The sequence below is a fragment of the Canis lupus genome, chromosome 5 (assembly GCF_048164855.1).
Source record: "Canis lupus baileyi chromosome 5, mCanLup2.hap1, whole genome shotgun sequence".
NCBI classification, from domain to species: Eukaryota; Metazoa; Chordata; class Mammalia; order Carnivora; family Canidae; genus Canis; species Canis lupus.
The window spans coordinates 76,156,175-76,182,217 of NC_132842.1; the positions used below are offsets into that span (position 1 = coordinate 76,156,175).

General features: G+C 50.1%; 1 protein-coding gene across 2 annotated transcripts; it reads left to right on the top strand.

Annotated features, from left to right (window-relative positions):
* The first annotated feature begins 730 nt into the window (after positions 1–730).
* Positions 731–22,059, top strand: IL22RA1 (interleukin 22 receptor subunit alpha 1). 2 transcript variants are annotated; one of them, XM_072827813.1, is made up of 7 exons: positions 731–877; positions 5,768–5,900; positions 7,044–7,222; positions 8,757–8,932; positions 14,742–14,880; positions 19,027–19,148; positions 20,122–22,059. In XM_072827813.1, exons 1-7 carry the CDS (start codon positions 835–837, stop codon positions 21,064–21,066), a joined length of 1,737 nt encoding a protein of 578 aa, XP_072683914.1. In that variant the 5' UTR covers positions 731–834; the 3' UTR covers positions 21,067–22,059. The 2 variants fall into 2 exon arrangements, with proteins under 2 accessions (XP_072683914.1, XP_072683915.1); XM_072827814.1 differs by lacking the exon at positions 5,768–5,900 and having other exon boundaries at positions 768–877.
* Positions 22,060–26,043: the final 3,984 nt, after the last annotated feature.

Sequence of the window (26,043 nt, forward strand, 5' to 3'; positions counted from 1 at the left end):
AAATAACTGCTTGGGTCAGCAGTATGAATTGTCATTGTCCCAAACCAAAGACCAGTTCAGGAGTTTTGCCCCCCCCCCCCCCCCAGCACAGCAGAATCACTGAAGTTTGATACCTGTTTTTTGTTTTGTTTTGTTTTGTTTTGTTTTGTTTTCCTAACCTTTTGAAAGTCCCAGACCCCCAAGGCTCAAGATAAGAATACCTGGGCTTTTCACTTTCAACAACCTCTCTAGAAGGAAAGCTATCCCCAAGGCCTTCATCCCACATGGAGAACCTGCTTTGATATGAGGCACCAGAGGAGCAGCAAACACCCTACATCTCTTCCTGCCAGAACAAAGCCAGCAAGTCACAGCTCTTCCTTTGCCACAAGGAACATTCTGGAACATATTTTCTGCTCCCTTGTCTGCCTCAGTTCTTATCCTCGGGACAAATTCCTGACGATAAAATTATAGGGACAAAAGACACATGCATCTGGAAGGTTTTTGAAACACGTCAAATTTTTGCCTTTTTCTGCCTCTGAGCTTTCTGATAAAGCACGGAAGAGCCTTGGGTTGAATCAGCCGCCAGACCTGACAAACCAGCTGGCCTGTCACTGTTACTGTTCTCCGCAAGTAGGAGGGGAACTCCCTTGGATCCTGCCCAGGACTTGGAATTCCGAAGCACACTCACCAGACACCTTTGCACCTGGCTCCCCCTGCTCAGGCCCCACCCTCCCCTCCGTCCCGCCCCCAGGCCGGGTGGAGCCCCGCCGCTGCCTGCCCGGCCGCAAAGCTTCCCAGCCCCTCCATCTGTGCTCAGCCCCGGGGAGGACAAAAGGGGGCTCTGAGCCCGGCCCCATGAGGACGCTACTGACCATCCTGGCGGTGGGATCCCTGGCCGGTGAGTGCCCGTTGCCCTGTGGTTAGACTCCCCCCATACCCAGGATAGTTGATCAGGGTTATACACACACACACACACACACACACACACACACACATACACAGCTAGCCTCAGGATGGCCAGTTTCATTTTCTTCTCCACCAGGGCTGCACTGGGTGACAAGTTTCCCTGGAGAACTGGGGAATACCTCAGGGTATTGGGGAGAATGAGCAGGTCCCTCAGACCCTGGGCTCTTCCAGAGACTCAGCCAACCTCAAGAGCCAGGGATGCAGCCAACTGTCTGAACTGGGTTCTAGATGCCCTCACCTCAGTGGATGGAGGATTGGCTTGAGGGAGGCAGACCCTTTGAATAATTGTGATAGTTGTACCATCCCTCCCTCTGCTTCTGGCTGACAACCGGCCCAACAAGGAGATATGGGGGGAGGATAGATGGACAGAACTTGAGTGCGGCCATCGTCTCTCTCCATAACCCGCTGGGGGCCTCTCCTGACCCCTCACGCTAGATCTAAAAGAGCATTAACTGGGGCATCTGGGTGGCTCAGTCAGTTAAAGCGTCTGCCTTCAGCTCAGGTCATGATCCCAGGGTCCTGGGATAGAGCCCCCATATGGGGCTCCCTGCTCAGTGGGGAGTCTGCTTCTCCCTCTGCCCCTCCTCCCTGCTTGTGCTCCCTCCCAATACATAAATAAAATCTTTAAAATAAATGAATATAAGAGCATTTACTCTAGGAAACAAACTGAGGGTCCCTGGAAGGGAGATGGGTGGGGGGATGGGTAACTGGGTGATGGGCATGGAGGAGGGCACTTGATGGAATGAGGACTGGATGTTGTACGCAACTGACAAATGACTATATTCTACCTCTGAAATTAATAATACAATATATGGTTATTAAATAGAATTTAAATTTAAAAATGTTAAATAAAATAAAAGAGCATTTTTTCCAAAAACAGCCAGGTCTTAAAACACAGGACCCTTTTAAAACTGAACTAAAGACAGTAACAGGTCTTAAAACACCAGGACCCTTTTAAAACTGAACTAAAGGGCACAGTTTTCAAATCCAATAAAATGGATTTCTTGATTTATCATTATAGAGAACTTTGAGACAAATACGTGAGATTCCAGATTGTCTCTATGCTCCCCAAGATGTTTAATAAAATTCAGGGAACTTTCTCAGGAAGTGAACACATAGTCCAGACTAAGAGCAGGGAGGGATGGCCTCTGCAAGGCCCCTTCTAGCTCAAGTGCAGGATGAAGCCCATAAAGAGCTGGAGCTTCCCAGCCCCCTCTCCTGTGGTCCCCTGCTTAGGTCGGCAGGATCCACAGTGCTTCCAGCTGCCACCTGGGCCCTTCCAGTCTGCCCAACTCCGGCATCAAGCTGGGCCTTCCCAACACACCGGGTCCTTGATGAGTGAGGAAGACTTGCTGCTTCCCCCAAAGACTCCATTCTGGTTGGAAGTCTTAGAGGCTTTTGACCCTTTCAGATGGGGACCAAGGAGAAACAGCCTTAAGAGCTGTTAAGAGCTGGGAAGGTTCTCCGGTCGCTAGGTCTCCTCTGCCCCAGCATCCATCCACCCATAACAAACATTATCCTTGTTTGTTTGCTTTTCCTTAGCTTCCCGAGTTGTTGACATAAAATTGTTTTTCCAAATAAATGTGAAAACTTCCTTTCGTGGAGGCTACCAGTCTGTCAGTTTCTAGACAACACATGTGTTCCCAGGATTTCACAATGTAGACTTTCACCCAGGAAGTGCAGAAACAGCCACAGGCTGAGGAACACATGATGGCTTTGAGGGGGAAAGAAATGAGCGGGGCAGGAGAGGGAGAGATTTTTTTTTTTAAGATTTTATTTATTTATTTTAGAGAGAGATAAGGAGAGAGCCCAAGTGCAGGGGGTGCAGAGGACAGAGGCAGAGGAAAAAAGAGAATCCCAAGCAGATTCTGCACTGAGCACTGAGCCCAACGCAGGGCTCGATCCCAGGACCCTGAGATCATGACCTGAGCTGAAATCAAGAGTCAGATGGTTAACCAACTGAGCCACCCACGTGCCCCGAGGGAAAGATCGTGTTAGTCCTCAATGCCCCCTAAAAGAAGAGTCCAGTCTACCCACCCCATTTCCAGACCCCAACTTCAATTCCCTCCTGGAAAATGGTGCCAACCTCCTCCCAACCTGGGCCCCTTACCTCCTGAGCAAGTCCCAGCCTCAGCCACCAGGCTCCCTTCACCACAACTAGCCTATCAGGATACTGACCCCAACGAGCAACCTTCCCAATGCAGCCCTAACCCACCATTAGGGGTAGTTAAGCTCAGCCTCAGATAGACGCTGGCCTTCTCTCAAATCCCACTTCTCCCTCTTTCTTCTGCTGTAATTTTATCTTCCCACCAGAAGCCACCCTTCAGTTCCAACCTCAAGTGGACTCTCTCCCTTATCTTAAGACCCAGCCCTGAATCCAGGACCGCTCCCTCCAAAACAGACCCCAATTCTGCCCAGACTCAAATCCAAACAGATGTCAGCCACATCTGGGCTCAGTAGCATAGCTATCACATTGGCTGGAGGCAGTAAGACATGTCTCCCCCACCCCCCAAGTCCCCTAGGCCCTGTTCTGGGAGCTCCAGGAAGCCTGCAACACAGATTTCTATAGCTGTTGGGACTGACCAACTCAGATTCAAAGAGAATGTGACCTTAGATTTAGCCAGTGGATGCACAGCAGGGTCAGGCTGTCCAGATACTCTTCCCCATGCCCACAGGTGCCTCCTAAGCCCATGGACCCCTCCTTTTTTTTTTTTTTTTTTTTTTACATTTTATTTATTTACATGAGAGCACAGAGAGAGAGAGAGGCAGAGACATAGGCAGAGGGAGAGGCAGGAGGCAGGCTCCATGCAGGGAGCCCAATGTGGGACTCGATCCCGAGACTCCAGGATCACGCCCTGAGCCAAAGGCAGACGCTCAACCGCTGAGCCACCCAGGTGTCCCCTATGGACCCCTCTTGCAAAAATATTGTATGTAGACTTGGAGTGGGGAGTAAATAACCATCCACTCCCTTACACTTTAGGCCCGTTGGTGGTCATGGCCATGGCCAGGGTGGGGCGAGACACACATAGATCAAAGACACATATGCACGCAGGGCCCCAAGACCTTGATATGACTGGGTCCGCACCTGTTTACTTCCCACGCCAGCCAACCAGGCCCTTCTTAGCATGCTCAGAGCCAGCTGGCAGCTCTGGCTGCCATATTCCTGCAACACTCTTCCTTTCCACAGACCAAGCTGGGAGGACCGAGAGCAGAGTTTTGTAAGTGAAAGCTCTTGTTTATAGTTCAAGATTGCATCAGGGGTGTAGACCCTCCCTGGTCCTCTTCTTGGGACTCAGGCCTTAGGTCCCCTCTCCCACGACCAGTCTAGCACTGCGATGAGTACTTGTCACGTACTCACTGAGACACTGGGCAGATAAACCTCCCTGGGCCTCAGCTCCTCTTATCCCTAAAATGGGGGTAATGAGAGTAACTGCCTCCTCAGGTTGTCGGGAGGGTTAGTGAAGAGACTTAGCTTAGTGCCTGGGACTTGGAGCGCATTTCAGTTGCTGCTCTTGTCATTAGTATTTGCCTTCAGTAAGTCAAATTATTCCCATCTTAGAGATGAAGAAAACAGGTTCCCCAGGGTGGCCCTGCCCACACACGGCCTCCATCAGCCTCCCTCCCCCGGTGAGGTCTGTGTGGCTGTAGAAGGTGCTTTGCCAAAAAAAAATAAAAAATAAAAAATAAATAAAATGGATAAATTAACTAAAATAAAATTAAAAATAAATAAAATAAAATAAAATAAAATAAAATAAAATAAAATAAAATAAAAAAGAAGGTGCTTTGCCTTCTCCCCGTGCTGGGTGGGCAGGGACTGGTTCAGCGAACAGAGAGGCAGGAGCTCACAAACGTCTTCTCCAGCCTTGTTTGGAATTCCTGACTTTGGGGGAGTTACTCTTGGAAGTTTCAGTTGAATAGTCAACGTGGAGTTGAGCTCTCTCCAATATCCAGGGAGAACGCCAACTTCAGGTGCGTTCAGATGTGAAGGAGAGACAGTAAGCATTGGCAGGAGCGTGGAATACGTAGCACGCACACACTGCTGGTGGCGACGTGAGATGATGCGGCCCCTTTGGAAGATGGTTTGGCACACAGTTTGGCAGTTCCTCAGAAAGTCCAACAGAATTACCAGATGACCCAGCAGTTCCACTCCTAGCTCTATACCCCGACAGAACTGGAAACACAGGGCCACTTAAAAACTTGTACACGAACGATCACGGCAGCGTTGTTCACCATCACCAAAAAAGTAGAAACAACCCAAATGTCCATCTACTGAACTGATAAACGAAAGCCATACATTGGTATATTTTTCAGCCATAAAAAGGAAGTCAGTACTGATGCATGCTATGACATGAAGAAATCTTGACAATGTTATGCTAAGTGAAAGAAGCCAGACACAAAAGGCCACATACGTAAGAGTATTTATCTGAAAAGTCCAGAAAGAGCCATAGAGCCAGAAAGCAGATTAGTGGTTGCCTTCATGCTGGGGGAAGGAAGGGATAGAGAGGGACTCCTCATGGACATGGGGTTCCCTTTTAGGGTAATGACAATTCTCCGGACTTGGATAGTGGCCCTGGTTTCACAACTTCTGTGAATATGTTCAGAAACCATTCAATTGCAGGCTTTCAAATAGTGAATTTTATGGGATGTGAATTATTGCTCCATTAAAAAAAATTAAAAAGAAGTGAAGGAGAATGGTGATGGTCAGTTGCAACATTTCTGGTGCATGGGTGCTGGTACTGCCCTCCTGGGACAACTTGTTGGAAGGCTGGGGGCAGGATCCTCATGCCCATCTATCTGCTCACCCTGCTCCCGCTTCCCGCAGCTCACATTGCTGAGGACACCTCGGATCTTCTTCAGTACGTAAAATTCCAGTCCAGCAACTTCGAAAACATCCTGACGTGGGACAGTGGCCTGGAGAGCGCCCCAGACGTGGTCTACAGTGTTGAGTATAAAACGTAGGCTTTCTTCACCCCATGACCTCTCTGGACTCTGCTCTGAAACCAGCCCTTCTAAGAAAATCCCCCTCTATGTCCCCAAGTCCCCACCTGGACTGAGGTGACACAGCCTGCCCCACCCCCCGCCAGATAGAGAGCTTTGCTCCTTTGTGGTCTCTTTTGCAACAGGAGGATAAAATAACAGCTAAAAGTACAGGCTCTTTGGGCAGCCCAGGTGGCTCAGTGGTTTAGCGCCGCCTTCGGCCCAGGACGTGATCCTGGAGTCCTGGGATCGAGTCCCACGTCGGGCTCCCTGCATGGAGCCTGCTTCTCCCTCTGCCTGTATCCCTGCCTCTTTCTCTCTCTCTCTCTCTCTCTCTCTCTCTCTCTCTCACTCTGTGTGTGTGTGCCTCATGAATAAATAAATAAAATCTTTAAAAAAAATTAAAGTACAGGCTCTAGAGTCAGACTGCCCAAGCTGGGCTTTGGAACCTGGGGCAATGGGGTAATATTGCCAAGCCTCAGTTTCCACACTCAGAAAGTAAGTCTAGCAAGGGAAACTTCATCATAGGATTCTTAGGTAGATTACACTAGAGAGTCATGAGCACCTGTGCCTCACAAATAATATAAGTGTTTTCTTATTATCAGGGAGGCTGGGTCCACAAAGAGTCGTGTCCACTCCCTTGAGCCTAAGCCCCTGTTCCTGCTCATCTCCCTTCCTACGCAGAGGAGGAGGTTGGCATGGGCTCAGGGGTCTGCAAACCTGGGTTGCCTCGCTGGTCCTGCCACTTCGTCCTGTGACAAGTCACTTCTGCTCTCTGAGCCTCACTTCCCTCATCTGTAAAATGGGGATAGCTGTGCCTTAAAGGCTTGTGGTGATGATGAGCCCAGAATGCGAACGCAGACTGGCTGGGTCCCCAAATTCACGGTCCAGACAGCTGCCCAGATTTTACTTCTGTAAGCCTCAGCTTCCTTATTCGGAAAGGAGGGAGAATCATGTACGAACCTCATAGGATCGTTGTGAGAACGATCAACCACATAGGGGGCCCGGGACACAGAATGTTCTAAGTAAATATGAGATATCATTATCATTTTTAATAAACCGCAGGCCCGGTGCCAGGCCTGTTCATTAAAGATGTGCTCCGGCCCCTCCCATGCTTCCAGGTACGGAAAGAAAGAGTGGCTGGCAAAGGAGGGCTGCCAGAGGATCACCCGGAAATCCTGCAACCTGACCACCGAGACGGGCAACCACACGGAGCACTACTACGCCCGGGTAACTGCCGTCAGCGCGGGAGGCCGCTCAGCCACCAAGATGACCGACCGGTTCAGCTCGATGCAACAAAGTGAGTGGCCACTCCTCACTGCAGGGGAGAGGGGAAGCCCAGCAGGGCTCTGCATCCTGGGCAGGGGCCAGAGAGAGATGTGGCTTTCAGGGAAGGTCACCCCAACCAGAGCATCTGCGTGCAGCTGGTCATCTTTCCTTAGTGGGCATCCCCCACTCTCGGCCCCAAAGGCCTCATGTCACTATGTCACCACAGTCGACTGTGCATTGTCCTCATAGTTCCTATCACCATCTGCAGTGATGGTGTCTGTCTGCCTGCCTGTACCCCACCTGCCTCCGTGTGGGGGTGCAGATCCCACATTCTCGGTCCTTCAAGTAGGGCCTGGCACCTGGGAGGTGCTCAATACATGGCTGATGAGTAAGTGAACCTGACTTGCCAAACTCCCCACACAAGCTAAGCAGGTGGAGATGTTCACCAATGGACTTAACAGCCACGTGGTTTCCCAAGAAAAGAAAAACTAAAATTAAACAAGTTGCTTTCTTTTTCTTTTCTTGGTTTATCCAATTAATACGTGTTTATCGTAGACAGTCTGGAAAATAGAGAAATGCACAAAGGAAAGTGAAAGTAGCCCAAAATAATCAGAACGCTTAAACTTAATCATAAAATTAATTAATTAATTTAATCATAGTTACTAGCGACTGTCTCTACTCTTTTGTAAGCTGGTTGGTGGGGTGTTTTTCATCTAATGCCACCAGGAACATTTGCCCGCGTCATTAAGTACTTTTCTACAACGTGACATTTCCTAGCTGCAAGATGATCTGTTCTATGGAGGTGTTCTTAATTTACTCCCCCCGGTTCCCTTTATGAGGACTTTTAACTCAGCTTTTCAATTTTATAAACAAAACTGGAAAAGAAAAAAAGAAAACTGAAGTGAACATTCTTCTAGCTCCAATGTTTTCAATCTTGGAGGTCAATGGACCCTTGAGGGATTTTTAGAAGTTCGCCTCAGGGGGAGTAGGGCTCATGAATCCCCGAAATTGAGTGCAACGTTTTTGTATATGCACATTTGGGGGAGAGAAGATCTGTAACATTCATCAATTTCTATAAACCAGTAAAGGTTATTTGGCTATTCAGAAAATTACATCTTGGGAAAGATTGAAGTCTCAGGCCTGGCCTTTGGGGTCAAATCACTAACTTGGGGCGCCCCAAACACTGCTCACTTTATATAGTTGAACCCTCAGGCCCTGAAGCTGTCATTGCCAGTAGACTGGGAAAACAGGTGCTCTAGGCAGACTCGGGGTGGGGATTGTGGTGGCTGACACAAGGGCATGGTTAATCGAGGAGGCCAGTACCCATCTCTCCCTGGGTTCTGCCCACTGACCCCTGGGCACCACTTTGCCAGCCTTAAACCCAAACACCGGTTGCTTGCTGCACTTTTCTCACCTGTTTGTTTGGCTGCTGTTTCAGAAGCATAACTGGGGTTGGGGTGGGAGAGAAGGGAAGCAGTCAGTCAAGTCCCCTGGTCCGGGGCAACCTCAGACACCACTGGCTGATCCCAGCCTTTTCTTTTTGTTTTTCTTGCTCCCCTTTCCAGCTACCATCAAACCACCCGATGTGACCTGTATTCCCAAGGTGAGATCCATCCAGATGATTGTCCATCCCACCTCCACACCTATCCACGCAGAGGATGGCCACCGGCTAACCCTGGAGGACATCTTCCAGGACCTATTCTACCGCTTAGAGCTCCAGGTCAACCACACCTACCAAATGGTAAATATATGTGTCTCCTTGGTCCTTCGCTGCCTGGGAAACTCATTTCCCTGTCAATTAGATCTGCATTGCTTTAAGTAGAAAAGAGATGTTTTCTATAAATCAGCATTTTCCAAAACACAGCCTTCCCTCTTGTAGATCACATAGACAGTAGCATGCTAAAATCTCTGATAAGTCCTGCAAAGCCAACACTCCAGTTTCAATTCATTGAATACAACTTCTCTCAAATTTTCAAATTTCTTAACCAGAGAAACTCTGTTTTGCATAATTTTTAACTTTATTTTTTTTTACTAATGCCATATAATATCCTAGTAACCTCTACTAACATCTTCAGATGTCCACTTTGGAAAATGCTGAAATCTGCTTCTACTGCTCCAATTCTTTTTGCTGGTTCTCCAGTATTGGCAGGAACTGGATCTTAAGATCACTAAGGTGGGAAGCAAGGACATAAATGATCAAATGATTCACGAGGTATTTCTTTTATATCCAGAAAATGTGTTTTCTCCCTAGCATGTGCCATGAATCCATCATTCCATTGAATGACTATTCCCACACCCAAGATGTTTATAATCTAGTGAATGGTGAAGGAGCTAAAACAAGAATTCGAATAGCTATAGATAGAGGAAAAGAAGAGTATTGTGTGGGATGGAGTGGGGACAGAGAGGGAGGAGAAGAGATGGCTATTCAAAGAGTTCTGGAAAAACTTCCAGATCAGAACACTTTCTGGTGCCAAGTAATACATGCTTTTTATCATTTATTCCTCACCATAACCCTGTGAGGTGGGGGTTACCATCTCCATCTTCAGAATAAGAAAACAGAGGTTCAAAGAGGTTAAGGCATTTGTTCAAGATTATTCAGCCAATGATAGCATAGTCAAGATTCAGACCCAGCTCTATTCACAGCCCACATTTTTCTCTCACTGCCCCCCATTATCAGAGAGAGAAGCAAGAAAATGTAAAACCTTACTGCAAAAGCATAAAACTGCCCAATTCAGCTGGATCATGGAGACATGCAGACCAGTTTCTCATGCGCAGCAGTTTCTCAAAACATGGTTCCAGGGCAGCCCCGCTGGCGCAGCTGTTTAGCGCTGCCTGCAGCCCAGGGTGTGATCCTAGGGACCTGGGATCAAGTCCCACGTCAGGATTCCTGCATGGAACCTGCTTCTCCCTCTGCCTGTGTCTCTGCCTCTCTCTCGCTCTCTCTGAATGAATAAATAAATAAATCTTAAAAAAAAAAAAAAAAAAAAAGGGATCCCTGGGTGGCGCAGCGGTTTGGCGCCTGCCTTTGGCCCAGGGCGCGATCCTGGAGACCCGGGATCGAGTCCCATATCGGGCTCCCGGTGCATGGAGCCTGCTTCTCCCTCTGCCTGTGTCTCTGCCTCTCTCTCTCTCTGTGACTATCATAAGTAAATAAATTAAAAAAAAAAAAAAAAAAAAAAAAAAAAAAAAAACCACGGTTCGAAACCAATGGCATCAGAATCTCCTGCAGGTTTTATTTAAAATGCAGGTTCCTGGGCCTTCTTCCAATCTACTTGATGCAATTCTGCAGGGGCACCTCTAGGATCTGAATTTTTAGTCAGCAACCCAAGTGCTTCTTACCCACCCTGAAGTTTGAGAACCACTGACATAGAAGGAGCCATGGGAGGTAAACCTGGGAGGACAGGCTGGGAGGCAGAGAGCTGGGGTGGTGGGCAGAGGCAGTTCTGCTTATTTTAGTAGTCAGGGGAGAAATTAGAGATTACTGAGCAGGGAACGTCCTTATCGTACCATCTGTTAGTAAATATTTGGGCCTTAGTTAATTTATTTACAACTAAATTTGGTTTGTGGTCAGAGAACATACTCGACATGAATGCAGTTCTTTTAAATTTGTGGTTCCGCATATGGCCCATCTTGGTGAGTCCTCCATGTGGACTCAAAAAGAGTGTGTATCAAAAAAAAAAAAGAGTGTGTATCTTGCAGTTGTTTGGTGGAGCACTCTATAAATATCAGTTGGATAATGGTGGCTAATCATGTTACTCAGATCTTCTGTCTTTCCTGATTTGGGGAAGATCTATCATTCTTTTAATTGCTGAGAATATGAAAATCTCCAACTATGACTGTGGATTTGTCTATTTTCCCCTCTAATTCTGGGCAGATTTGCTTCATGCATTTTGAAACTCTGTTATCAAACACATACACACTTATGATTGTTACAGGCTCCTGAAAAATTGACCCTTTTATCATTAGTAAATGTCCTTTTTTCTCCAGTATTATTTTCTGTATTGAAGTGTACTTCACCTATTATTCATATAGCCACACCAGCCTTACACTTACGGTCTGCCTGGTATATCTTTTTTTTTTTTTTTTTTAGATTTTATTGATTGATTGAGAGAGAGAGAGAGAGACCGCATGCAAGCAGGTGTGGGGCAGAGGGAGAAGCAGACTTCCCACTGAGTAAGGCACGGAGCCCACCGTAAGGCTCTAACCTGGGACTCCGTGATCATGACCTGAGCCAAAAGCAGGTGCTTAACCAACTGAACCATCCAGGTGCCCCTGCCTGACATATTTCTTTTTACCTCCATTTATTGTCACTCTATGTGTTATATTTAAAGTGCATCTCTTGAAGATAGCATTCTGACATCTCTGCCCCTTTTTTTTCTGAGATATAATTCACATACCATAAAATCCTCCCTTTTAAAGTGTATAGCTCCATGGTTCTTAGTACATGCAAAAAAGTTGTGTAACCATCACGGCAAATTCTCCTTATGCTGTTAATCTGGTTTCAAGTTCTCTGATTCTCCTGTCAACTCCAATCTGCTATTAAGATCATTGAAGTACGATTTTTATTTCAAATATTATATTTTTCAGTTCTAAAGTTTCCAATTTTCATGGTTTCTACATCCTAATGAGATTTCCTAGTCATTCAATATGAGCACATTTTCTTTCACTGCCTTGAGCATATTTATACTAGCTGCTTGAAAACCACTGTCTAAGCACATCTGGATGGTTCAGTCAATTAAGCAGGTAAGCATTAGGTCATGCCTTCAGCTTAGGTCATGATTCCAGGGTCCTGGGATCAAGTCCCCAAGCCTCCCTGCTGAGCAGAGAACCTGCTTCTCCCTCTCCCTCTGCCATTCCCCCTGCTTGTGCTCTCTCAATCTCGCTCTCTCTCAAATAAATATGTAAATAAAATCTTAAAACAAAAAAAAAAGAAAATCATTGTCTGCTAACTCCAGTATTTTGGTCATCTTGGAGTGGGGTGCCATTGATTGTTTTCTCTCCTGAATATGGATCACATTTTTTTCTTACTTTGCGTGTCTAACAATTTTGGAATGTATCCTGGATGTTGTGAATGGCATAGTGGAGGGACTCTGGATTCTGTTCTATTCCTCCAAAGAGTATTGATTTGTTTTGCTTGTTTTGTTTTAGCAGGCAGGTAATTTGACTGGACTTCAAACTCCAAAATTTCAATCCCATTCTTTCATCTTTACCTGGGCTGCTTGAAGTTTACCCTCCTGGCTTTAGGGGCCAAGCAGGGATTTGGGCTAAGTTTATACTCAGAACTTGGTCCTCCCTCTCTATAGACCTCTACTATCTGTGGTCTTTCCCCTCACTTTATAGCTGTTGGGATTGCCCAGAACCCTGTCTTCTTAAAAATCAAACTAGTAAGATTATAAGGTTTCCATTTAGGTTTAAACCATCCCACAAGGTAAAGGCCTGCTTTCAAGCTAAAAGACATTTTAAAAGATGATAAATTCACCCAATAACTTTTCTTTCTTCCTTTCTCCAATATCTGCATGCTTTTACTTATCCTCTATTACCTACAGGTAGTTTTTATTTAGCCAGAGTTTATAGTTGTTGCCTTAGGGGAGGGTTGGTCCAAAGAAGTTCTAAGTTACTGGGAGCAGAAAGAAGAGAGATCGAATGTGAAAATGAAAGAAAGATCAGGGTAGAAAGTCAGGCCCTCCTGCAATGGTAGGGGCTGGAAATAACCAGGCCTGAAGGAAGCCAGAGGCAGTAAAACATCTGAGGAAGAAGGGATCTTGGGCCTCAGCAACTCTGCTGGACTTGCATCACACGATTTGCAATGTGTGCCATTTCAACCATGAGTTACACAAAACAGTAAGTTGTAAAATCCTTTTATGTATTTCAGCCACTTACACCCACCTCAGAAAAATAAAAAAATAGAATTTAAATAACCCTAGTTTCCATGTGCCTGGAAAGGGGAAGATGTAGCTGAAATGCAAAGACCCAGAGAATAAAATTCTTAGTTTTTGAATGCCCCAGAACACAGCTCCTGGCCCTTTGAAGGAAGGTTTATGGATCACTTAACAGCAATTAGAAACAAAGGATGTGAGAAGCACTTCGTCAAAAATGGCTTCAAGTTTTGGACTTGAATACTGGAACAAGGAAGATACTATTAACAAAGCTAGGGATGCCTGGATGGCTCAGCGGTTGAGCGTCTGCCTTTGGCTCAGGGCTTGATCCCAGCATCTGGGATCGAGTCCCACATTGGGCTCCCTGCGGGGAGCCTGCTTCTCTCTCTGCCTGTGTCTCTGCCTCTCTCTCTCTCTCTCTCTCTCTCTCATGAATAAATAAATAAATCTTTTTTAAAAATTAACAGAACTAAGGTGTCACACACAGGTGCCACTTTGGGGTTCAGGATGGGGCGGGACTCAGAAGAGATCAGCACATTGGGACGGGATCAGGTAGACATGCCCACCAAGTGCCATCCAGCAGACAGCTGGAAGTGCACATCAAACTTTACAGCTCTTACTAAGTTTTCTATACATTGGTGATCTCAGGAGCCAGGGGTCCAGATAAGATCACTCGGTGAGAGAGAAAAAAAAAGTGGATGAAGGGCAAATCTTGCAGAACAAAAGAATCAAGGTGCTGAAACCAATGAGAGAAGTAGGATGAGAACCAGAATGATGGAATGAGGCAACCAAGGGAGGAGTTCAAGATCAAGAGGATAGAGACAAACAGAAAGGCGAGAGTTTAAGAAGCAGCTCTGCAGAAGGATCAGAAACTACAAAGGAGCAAGGGCTTGCTTCAGCAGAGCAAGATGTGGCAGGAACAACAGGAGCCCATAGGGCCAGGTGGGCCAGAGAGAGAGAGAGAGAGGACAGGGATGCAGGGACCAGCGCTTTATCCCATGATATGGGCCAAGCCATCAAAAGATTTAAACAGAGGAACATTGGAACTATGTTAATCCTTTAAAAATATCACTTTGGCCCCAGGATGAATATGGAAGTGGACAGGGGCCAAACTAGAGACAGGTGACCAGTAAGGAAGTCACTGCAGGAGTCCAGGCTCAAGATGTTGAGGCCTAGTTAAGGCAGAAGCAATAAGGAAGGCAAGAGAGGGATGGATGGTCAAGAGTTTTTGATGTTTGATAAAGAAGGAGGAGGAGAAGAAGAAAAACTAGAAGGAGGGATAATGATGATGTTGGTAGTGGTGGTGATGATGATGATGTTGGTGGTGGTGACGATGCTGCTGGTGATAGCGGTGCTGGTGGAGAAGATGCTGGAGGTGATAGTGATGCTGGTGGTGATAACAGCAGCCAGTATGAACAGAGTGCTTACTGTGGGCCTGACGCTATTCTAAGTGAAAGCACGTGTTGCTTGGTGACTGGCTGGGTTTGCAGATAAAGCAGAGGGTAGGGGGATAGGAATGGAGCACTACAGACCGACCCACCAGTTTTTGGTTTGGATAGCTGGTAGCACCACTGTACTAAGTTCAGCAACCCAGAAGTGTGCACAGGCTTGCTTGGGCTTCATGGGGAGGCTGGTGCATCAGAGGAGTCACTCTGGGTTCTCTTTTGAATTCAGCACCTTGGAGGGAAGCAGAGAGACTACGAGTTCATTGGCCTGAGCCCTGACACAGAGTTCCTTGGGACCATCACCATTTCTGTTCCAAACTTTTTCAAAGAGAGCGCCCCCTACGTGTGCCGAGTGAAGACACTGCCAGGTGAGTTCAGCGGAGACCAGAGACAGGTGGGACTCCTGAATTCAAATCTTGACTCTCTGCTTTCTTCTCGGTAACCGAGGTGAGGTTTGACGGTGCTCACAAAACTACCGAAGGACTGATTAGTGTTATCAAGGTCAGTCTTCCTTAATCCATCACTGAGTTAGCTGATAGGTTCTCATTAGACCCGTTTAATCCCCACCCTCCAGCCGGCTGGGTTTCATCTCACCGGCCAACGTTCTGTGTACCCTGGCGAAGCACATTCACTTAATATTAACCCAGGTGAGATAACCTGGGAAATCATCTGCAGGAGGGAAAGCAGAGAAGATAAAGATATGCTCCCTCAATCTCTTCCAAAGTCAAAGAAAGGGAACAGGGATGAGAACTAGCATTTCTGCAGTGCCGACGACCAGGGACCAGGCACCACAAGGCAAAATCCTCATGAGCCATCTACAAGACAAGTATGATTTTCACTTTGTTTTGCTGTGGGAGCCGAGGTTCAGAGTGGTTAAGTAACTTGTACGAGGGCACACAGCTGGCGAAGGACAGAATTGGGCTGAGGTCAGCAGCCCGCGTTCCTACCACGTTCCTACCACGGCTATAGAAATCGTTTTGAGTCATCGGCTCAGGGAGATGGTGCCGGTGCTCCCTTCCTCTAGCACACTGAAACTCGACTCTTCACCATCCAGCATCATGATATTTTTATTAGCGTTCATGTTCACAGAGATAGAAATGTTGTAATGCTCAGAGCTGCAAGTTTAGAAGATGAAAGCGATAGTAGTGGGTCAGATGGATTTGAAAAAGAGCCTCCTCCTTAGTCATCAGCTTCAGATTAATGATGTCAGTAGGTGATGTGTGTTCTAGCGAACAGAGGCGAGGTGGCCGCTAGAGGCCGGGCCCTGGGCTAGGCTGCAGCTTGGTAGCACCATCCTGGCAGGGGTTCTGGTCCTTGGTGTTGTTCAGGAACTCAACTCACCAGTCGCCCCCAAGAACCACCAAGGGACTGATTTCTCTCGCCGAGTCCCAGTGCAGTCACTCTCAGGGAAGGGACGCCTGGGGGAAGAGCCAGCCCCGGCCCGTTCGCACGGGGCAGGCTCTTCGTGGGGCAAGTGCCACCGGGGAGACCAGAATAGAAGTTGACAAGAGTAGTACTTTGCAGGCATCCCGCTGGGAGCATGTGTACCATTTGTGGCCCTCTCCCCTGGATGGGCTGGACAGATCTTGCCCACCCCTGGCGCCCCCTGCTCTCTGACAACATGCAGACCACCCTCCCCTCAGCCTTTTGTGGGCTGGTCCTTACAGGATCTAGCTCATGATGTGATACCTTTTTGTTTTTTCCGAGACTGTAGCTGCTTTTACATAAATCACACTTCTTTTTCTCTTTTATAGATTTTATAGATTTTAGTTAGTTAGTTAGTTATCACAGAGGGGAGTGCAGAGGGAGAGGAAGCACAAGTCGGGGGGGGCGGTGCACGGCTGAGGAAGAGGTTAGAAGCAGACTCCCCACTGAGCAGGAAGCCCTATGCGGGGCTCCATCCCAGGACCCCGAGCTCATGACCTGAGTTGAAGGCAGATGCTCAACCGACGGAGCCACCCAGGTGCCCCATAAGTCACACTTCTTATTGGCTATTTCTTGCTGACCTATAGAAGGCACCTTATCCTTAAAAATAAAGTATAGGAGTAACAATCCCTACTGTTTATTAAGCACCCACTCTGTTGCCAAGCACCGTGTGTTAAATGCTTTATGTATATTACCCCATTTAATTTTTATAACCACCCTGCAGTTTGGGTGGCTTCATTCCCATTTTGCAGAGGAGGAGCTCTGGCTCAGAGAGGCCAAGCAACTTGCCAGTAACCCCATAGCTGGTCAGTGAACCTAGTTAGTTCATCTGATCTTGAAGTCAGCACTTTGCAATTTTGTTTACAGCTAGGCCGCTCCACTACATATTTTTTCTTCTTATTTCCATTTCAGAGTGATATATCCTGCCCTTGACCCCATATCCTGTGGTCTGTTCCTATCCCTGGAGTCCAGAATTCCCACTTTACCTTCCAGGATGTCTGGGAGAGTCACAGAGCCACATCCCACATCTTGATGCTGGAAAGGACTCTGGGACTCATCTTACCCCATATCCAACTTTTACAGATGAGGAAACCAAGGCATCCTTGTGTAGTGCCTGTGAGAAGAGCTTCGTGCATGACAAGCCTAGTTCCCACTGAGTAGCTCTGTGACCTTGGCCAACTCACTTAGCCTCTCTGAGACTCAGCGTCCTGAGACTCAGCATCTCTGGCCCTCTTTGTTTGGTGGGATATCATAGGTAAAGCATGCCACACAGTGCACACAGGAAGAGCTCAATAACTGCTGGCTACTGCTCTTAATACAAAGTAGACCAGAGAGGGTCGTGCAGCAGAGAGAAGGCTTCTCAGCATACGAGTGGCTGAGCCAGACCTCTAACACCCCACATTCCAATGTCATTTCCATGATTTCTTCCTGCCTTCCCATGGGTGAAATTGCACATGGGATTGTTCCAAGTCCCTGTCCTACCCGGCTAGAGGAGCAGTGGTTTTCCTTTTACATTAGGCATGTCATGTTGAGACATCCTGGTCGTGTCTTCTCCCTGGAGCAGCAATGGGAATATCACGTGACAGGGGACAGGGTATTACCCAAGTGGGAAGTTAACCCAGAGAAGCCCAAGCCTAAAGGGCTGGGGAGGAGTGAGGAGTGGGCTCCAGTGATTCTGGGGGTTCACAGCCATTGCCAAGGGCACTGGCAGCTGGTGATCAGCACCCCACGCTGAAGCCTCAAGGGGGAATGGAAGGAAGGTGACCAGGAGAGTCAAACCCCCTGGAGAACATAAATCACCAGTTTTAGCAAAAATCCCAGCTACTGCATCCTTACTATGCCCCTCACTCATCCTACTAGGACTGGTGACAGGAAGTGTGTCATGCCAAGAACTGGCTGCTCCTATCCCAAAGATGTGGCGCCACAGGGCGAAGGCTCCACGCTAAAGCCCTTAGTTGTCCTTCTTCCCTTTCAGAAAGGGTGCCTCCAGGTGCACCTGGTGGCTCAGTTGGTTAAGCATCTGACTCTTGGTTCTGGCTCAGGTCATGATCTCAGGGTCCTGGGATCCAGCCCTATGTCAGGCTCCACACTCAGCGGCAGGGAGTCTGCTTGAGATTCTCTCTCTCTATGCCCCTTTCACTTGTGCGTGCTCTCTCTCTCTAAATTAAATAAATATTTTTTAAAAAGAGAGAGAGGTGTTACCCCAGGCTCCCTCCTGAGCAAGATCTTCCTGAACACCCAGCCCGTTACCTTTGTAGGGAGGCATGGAGGACAGGCCCCTCCCATGGCCACCTCTCTCCCCTCTGCCTCTGTCCCCAGCCCCCTGCCAGAGAGACAGGGTTGGCCTCAGACTCAGGCAGGAGAGGCCTGTTTAGAAGGCTCTTCTCTGGCTTTGCTCTGGCCACGGCCCTCGTCTCCCCACAAGATGAAGAGTCCATAGGTCCAAATGCCAGGTCCCCCTCGAGCCTGTGACATCCCTTCTAGCCTACCCTCTGAGTACCTGGGACCCTGAAATTCTCAGTTCAAATGCCCTGGGAATGTCCAGTCTAGTGGATCTGTCCCTTGCATCCTCCCTCCAGAGCGGAGATACCCTGTTGATGGACAGACCCTCAGCCCCTAGGGTGGCCAGTAGGCAGCTATGTGTTGAGGGGTATGGATGAGCTTGGCTGTGTGGGCTGGGGCATCTACATCCCTGTGCACGAGGTCCACGGTGGGCCAGGGGACTGTGGCAGGCTCTCCCTGCACCTCCACATTTCAGCACAGGACCCCAGGGAGTCCAAGAATTCAAAACTCAAACCTGGCCTTCCAGGTTGTGATGGAAAGCATCCGTGTCGGGGCGGAAGCATACAACGCATGTTACTCGGTGTAAGATACGATCTATAAACTCTGGATATTCAGACATAGCTAGTATGTGGCCCTCCACTTGGGCTCTTAACTCAGCCTGCACATATTGGGGGCAGGAGAGGCCTTCCCAAGGCGGCCGGAGAGGGCAGGGGAGGAAAAGCACCCAGCCTGCAGCATCCACACGGGGTGGGGCCCAGACCGGATCCTGGCCTCAGTCCTCTGCTCTGGCCCCTTTGCTCCCCCAGATCGGACATGGACATACTCCTTCTCTGGCGCCTTCCTGTTCTCCATGGGCTTCCTCGTCGCGGGGCTCTGCTACCTAAGCTACAGATATGTCACCAAGTTGCCTCGGCCTCCCAACTCCCTGGTGAGCAGTTGCGCCCGGGGCAGGAGAGAGAGGTCCTGGGGCGGGGGGGGGGGGGGAGGGGGATCCCCAAAGCAGCAGGGGACACAGGCCCAGAAGATGAGCACACAGCACAGGACATTAGGCCTCGTTCTCCTCTCCAACCTAAAGGTGACACAGACACGGCCTAGCAGGGTGTATTAGAGAAGGGCAGGTGACCGAGAATAGGGGGCTTGGAATAGAAGCCCCCTCGATTTGAGAACGTCAGCTTCCAGGCAGGTAACACGGGACCTGAGAGTGCAGGCCTCTGTAAGGGGCCTGAGGAGGGGTGGGCCCCATGGGGAGCCCCGGAGCTCATGCCCTGCCCAGATGGGCAGCCGGGTACGGCCTCCTGGGAACACAGGCAAGTTGCCAGGTCTTCTAAGCCCTTCTATAAACCACCCGGGTCACACTGGCAGCCCCAAGACGTGGGCTGAAGCAACAGCGTCTGCGGCAGGGCCCATCTGACAGGCCTGGGACTCCAGGAGCTGCCTCTTGTCTATGTGAGGGGCAGGGGGGCGGGAGGGCATTTCGCCCCATGCCAAAGCCCCCATGAGCCATTCCTGTACGACTCTCCCAGCCTTCCCTCGTTCCCTCTCCTTCTGCCCCTGGCGCCCGCCAGCAGGCTCTTAGTGAGTGTGGTCTCGGGAGTGGACCCCAGGGCAGCCTCCAATCAGTCATCGACTTCCTGGACTATCTACCTCCTAGAGAAACCACAGCCTAAATCTCTCTCCTTGAGATAACCCAGACGTTAGAAGTGGCTCGCACCTAACGGGCTGGGAGCCCCGTCCCTTAGGGAGGCCCAGCGCTTAGAGGAAGCTCTGGAAAGCCAAGGGAATGTGCAGGATGTGCATTTTGAAAAGTCCCCTGGGTGCTCTATGCCATCCCCTCTGCCGTCCGGGGCCCCCTCCCGGAGATTCGAGTGGGCCCTAACGGGTGGATTGTTGTCCCTGCACAGAACGTCCAGCGAGTACTGACCTTCCAGCCTCTGCGGTTCATTCAGGAGCACGTACTGATCCCTGTCTTGGACCTGAGCAGCTCCGGCAGTCTGGCCCAGCCTGTCCAGTATTCCCAAGTCAAGGTCTCCGGGACCAGGGAGCGCCCAGGAGCCTCCCCACTGCACAGCCTGTCTGAGATGGCCTATCTCGGGCAGCCAGACATCTCCATCCTCCGGCCCTCCAGAGTGCCGCCTCGCCAGACGCTCTCCCCACTGTCCTATGCATCCCAGGCTGCCTCTGAGGTCAGGCCCCCCTCCTATGCACCTCAAGTAACCCACGAAACTAAGCTTCCATTCTACACTGAGCAAGCCATGTCTGAGGTCCAGCCTGCTTCCTACACCCCTCAGACCACTCCAGACAGCTGGCCTTCTTCCTATGGGACGTGCGTGGAAGGCTTTGGCAAAGACTCCCCACCTGTGACTCTTTCTAGGTCCAAACACCTCAGGACTAAAGGTCAGCTCCAGAAAGAGGCACAAGCTGGGAACTATATCCCAGATGGCCTTTCTCTGCAAGGGGTGACCTCCTTGGATAGGGAGGCCCCCCAAGAAGCAAATTTCTTCCACCAGCATCTGGGAGTTCACACGGACAGAGTACCTGACCCCAGTGTGCGACACAAAGGGACACCATCGTACCTAAAGGGCCAGCTTCCCCTCCTCTCCTCTGTCCAGCTTGAGGGCTGCCCGATATCCCTCCCTTTACACACTCCTTCCCTCCCATGTTCCCCCATAGACCAGGAACCAAGTCCCTGGGGCCTGCTGGAGTCTCTCGTGTGTCCCAAGGATGAGGGTCTCATGTCTGAGATGGAGGCCCAGAGCCCAGCCTCTCAGACCTCAGACCTGGAGCAGCCCACAGAACTGGACTCTCTCTTCAGAGGCCTGGCCCTGACGGTGCAGTGGGAGGCCTGAGCAGAGGACAGGGCAGGCCTGGCGCTTCCTCCCTGTCCCCACCCAACCTCACGTGGTTGGCCATTGCTCCCACACCCAGCCTTGCCGCACACTCTGCAGCCCAGCCTCAGGGGGCTGCCCTTGAAAGAACCGAAGGAAAGAGGGACATAGGGCCTCTGCCATGGCTGGGCTGTGGTTGGAGCAAAGAAGTTGGGCATGATGAGGACTCCGGCCAGAGGAGCCCCGGGTACGCATCTTGCACAAATGAGCATGTGCAAGCAGAGCAGGGCAGGAGGGGACGGGCAGAGCGTGGGGAGCCGAGGCAGAGAGACTTCATGGAGATCCGGGCCCCAGCTCCGAAGATGCTGAATGCAAAATTCCCTACCCCACTCCTGGCCAGTTTCATAATCTAATTCGACAGAGGGTGACGTCCTCTCTGGTCCCCTACCCTGAGAAACGGAGCCTGGAAAGGATGCCTCACAGCAGGCTGGGCAGCACCAGGACAAGCTGCACTTCTGGCCAAAGCCAGAGGCAGCCCGATGGCGAGACTCCAGGGAGGAGTGCGGCCTGGGGCTCATTCCCAACCAAGCCGCTTGCTGGAAATCGCACCATCTCGACTTGGTCCCTCTGCTAGAGTCTTTACGCCAGGTGAAATGCAGGTCCACCAGTGAGGGAGCACACACAAGCCTCTTCTGCCGGCAGAAGTTGCAGACCCTCTCCTGAGAGCAGGGTTCATAAGGAACGTGGGGCCACGTGGCTCCCGACGCCGACACAATGGCAAAGTGCACGCACTTCACAGCTTAGAAGACTGAGCCGTGGGTTCAGCTCATCTGGGTTCAAATTCCCGCCTTACCACTTACCAGCAAATGAATCACTGCTCAAAACCTCAGTTTCTTCATCTGTAAAATGGGGATAGTGACGCCTGCTTCAAGGGGATGTGGTGAGGATGACATTCATAATGTCTATAAAGTACTTAACAGTGCCTGGCACGTGCTCAGTGTCGGATCAACGGTAGCCGTGTCCTGTTGTGGGTTTCTTTGCAAATCAGCCTGCACAGTGAGGGACCTGCTCCCTCAGTTCAGGTGGCTTCACACTGGGCATTTTCTCATGAGCTCGAATCATCCCGATTTTCTCAGGACAGGATTTCTCAGGACAGCTCTAGGCCAGGCCAGAGGGGCTGGGGGGAGGTGGAGGGATTGAGGGGCCTTCTGGAAACAGGGCCCAAAGACAAATGGGATCTTCTCCCTGAGGTTGTAGGGGGAAGTTGTTTGGGAGTGGCGGTGGCATGCCCAGATCTCCTCCGCACACCCCAGCGGAGGCAGCGCGGTGCCAGCTTACCCTGCCGCCCCTGTGGCTGCTCCTCTGGGAGGAAATGGCTCCTTGCTCATGCTTGCAGGGTGCCGCCACCGAAGCCGTGACACAGCTGGAGCTCAAACCTTCCACTCGTCACCAGAAGGAGCTTTCCACACTGGCTTGGATTCTCAGAGATGAGACTAAGGTGGCATAAGGAAGGGGGGGGGGACCCCAGTGGGGGTCCTTCAGGGGCCAGGACCTGTCATCACCCTTTTGTCCAGAAGTCTGTTCTGAACATTACTGAGAAACAGGATCAAAGTCTGTTGCCTCAGCACGACCTTCCCGAGTATACAAGGCCCTCCCTTCTCTGTACCCAGATGTGTCTCCCCTCCTCTTCCTCAGGGCACCCACCCCGCAACACAGCACCAGGTGTTGGTGTTCTTATTTATTTTTAAAGATTTTATTTATTTATTCATGAGAGACACACAGAGAGAAAGAGACAGAGAGAGAGAGAGAGAGAGAGAGAGGCAGAGACACAGGCAGAGGGAGAAGCAGGCTCCATGCAGGGAGCCCGACGTGGGACTCGATCCCCGGTCTCCAGGATCAGGCCCTGGGCTGAAGGCTGCGCTAAACCGCCGCCACCTGGGCTGCCCAGGTGTTGGTGTTCTTATCTGTTTGTCATTAATATTTAACAGCTCTTCAGGGTCATTGGTCTAGACCCGAATCTCCATAACAGAGGGGTGGGCCACCCTCCTGACCACCGCAGTCCTCCCCACCCCTCACCCCTTTTCTCCGCAGCAGCCACTAAGGTGGCCTCAATGATTATCCCCTCCCCCCACACTGCAAACAAGTTTCCTTCCTGTCACTTGGGGTGAACTTGGCCAAAGGTTGACTATCTTGACTATCTTCACCTTGTTTGGTAATGAGAAACAACTTAACAGCCGGACTGTTCTCACCAGGTAAGTGGGACAGGGAGTCACAGAGATATTTTTTTTTTTAAGGCCATAAAAGGGCTGTGAAGCTCTCTAAGCTCCTCGGGACGATAGATAGATGTCCCAACTACTTGGTGACTCTCTGAGGGTGGAGTCTGAGTGCCTGAGGAGAGAGATGAATGGCTCTGAGCCGTAGGACCCTCCGCAGGCTGCCCTGGCCCCACCGAAGGGCAGGTCCCAGGTCTCTGGTCTCCCAAGCAGGCAGCCCAGGCCTGCAGACAGGGCTTGGAAGCAGCTAGAAGGCAAAGGGTCTGAGGCTCCGCGGAGCTGGGCTGAGGCATTAGCATCCCTGAGAGTCCTAGGCCCTGACCCCATTACCAGGAATCTGCAGAGCCTGGCCCCACCTAGCCCAGACAAGAGAGTCTTTGCAGCAGAGCCCAGCCCAGGAATAAACAAACAGGTGTGGTAGCAGGTAGCAATAATAATAGCAATAAGAAGGAGGAACCCAGCCATGTCACTTGACCACTCATCATCCTGGGAAACTGCCATGAAAGGTTGTATTATTGATATTTTGCAAGGGAGAAAGATAGCTCAGAGGGGTTACTCGCCCAAGTTGGTTTCCCAAACCTGCCTCATCATGAGATGTAAAAACGCAGCTTCCCTAGCCACACCCAGACCTGCTAAATCCTCGGCTCTTGGGGAATCTGTATTTCTGATAAACCCCTTTGATGATTCCTCTCTGGCAAGTGGAGGGAAGGAGGCCCTCCTACCCACAGTTTCCCTGTGCATAGCTTCAAATCACCTCCCAGGAGTCACCCTCATTACAGCCCCTGGCGAGGGGTGGGGGGCAAGATTACTTGGGCAGCATTCAACCTGCAAAGTCCGCAGACCCCTGGCCTCCCAAGCCCCCGGCCCCAGGAACATGCAAGAGTTGCCTGAGTTCCCGCCCAAGGAATAGGGCCCCTAGGACTGATGCTCCTCCAGTGTCCCAGAGGTTGGGATCCCTCTGCACCCCTCCCAGGTCTGAGCGTCAGCCTGAACAAGGAGGCTATGACCACGTGTCACCACCAAGGCCTGTCCCTTGTTGCTGTCTCCACCCTACGTCCCATAAAGTGGGCCAGAAACAGTGGAGGCAGGAATGGCTCACAGCCCTGAGACCCTGGCCCCCATGCTCTGCCCCAGGGCTGCTCCAGCCCATGTTCCTTGCCTACACTAAGGAGGAAGCGGCATTAAAGAAGATACCTTTGACCTGTCAGTATGAGAACAGTAAGAGGAATTAACTGAGTTGGGGAGACGACAGCGGGAAGGAAGGGCGACAAGCAGGAGGAAAGGAGGTGGTGGGCCGGACAGCGCTCCCCTTGGCTACCAGGTGAAGCCATCTGCCAAAAACAGCTCGGTGGCTGTCTGAAAAGTGGTGTGGAAGTTTAGGATGTTGGGCACGTGAATTTAAACAACCATCCTTAGGGGATCCCTGGATGGCTCAGTGGTTTAGTGCCTGCCTTCGGCCCGGGGCGTGATCCTGGAGGCCCGGGATCAAGTCCCACATCAGGCTCCCAGCTTGGAGCCTGCTTCTCTCTCTGCCTATGTCTCTGCCTCTCTCTCTCTCTCTGTGCCTCTCATGAATAAATAAATAAAATCTTTAAAAAAAATAAAATAAACAACCATCCTTAATGTTCATACATCCAGGGAAAGCAGTAAGAAGGAGAAGAAAAGAAGGGAAGGGGAGAAAAGAGGAAATATTGAAGGGTACTCGCCACAATGAGCCAGGTGCTAGACCAGGCGATTTATGCATTTTAACCTCATTTGAATCTTGCAACCATTCTGCAAGATAGGTATTCGTTCATTCACTCAGTCACTTATTCTTTTGTCTTTTAAAAGATTTTATTTATTCATTCATGAGAGACACAGAGAGAGAGAGAGGCAGAGACACAGGCAGGGGGAGAAGCAGGCTCCATGCAGGCAGGGAGCTCAATCCCAGGAGTCCGGGGTCATGCCCCGAGGCTGATGCTCAACCGCTGAGCCACCCAGGAGCCCCTCATTTATTCTTCAACAAGCATGTATCAAAGGGCTAGCTGTATGCCCGGCACTGTTCTCGGGACCAGGATACAGTGAACAAGGCAGGCAGGCTTCCCATTGTGTTAGAACTTACCTCCCAACTCACCAGTAAAGGAACTAAGCCCAGAGAGGAGGCCAGGGTCCCTCCATTAATGAGCACAGGTGCCTGAGGTTGGGATTTATTTTTTTTAATATTTTTAAAGAGTTTTTTAATTTAATTATTCATAGAGACACACAGAGAGAGAGGCAGAGACACAGGCAGAGGGAGAGGTAGGCTCCATGCAGGGAGCCCGACATGGGACTCGATCTGGATCTCCAGGATCACACCCTGGCCGAAGGCGGCGCTAAACCGCTGGGCCACCAGGGCTGCCCGCCGAGGTTGGGATTTAAACCAAGGTTTGGGGGCACCTGGGTGGCTCAGCGGTTGAGCATCTGCCTTTGGCTCAGGGCGTGATCCCGGGGTCCCGGGATCAAGTCTCGCATCAGGCTCCCTACATGGAGCCTGCTTCTCCCTCTGTCTGTGCCTCTGCCTCTCTGTGTGTGTCTCTCATGAATAAATTAATAAAATCTTTAAAAAATAAATAAGTAAATAAACCAAGGTTTGGGGGCACCTTGGTGGCTCATTCTGTTAAGTGTCTGCCTTCAGCTCAGGTCCCAGGGTCCTGGGATCGAGTTCCGCGTGGGGCTCTCTGTTCTGTGAGGAGCCTGTGTCTCCCTC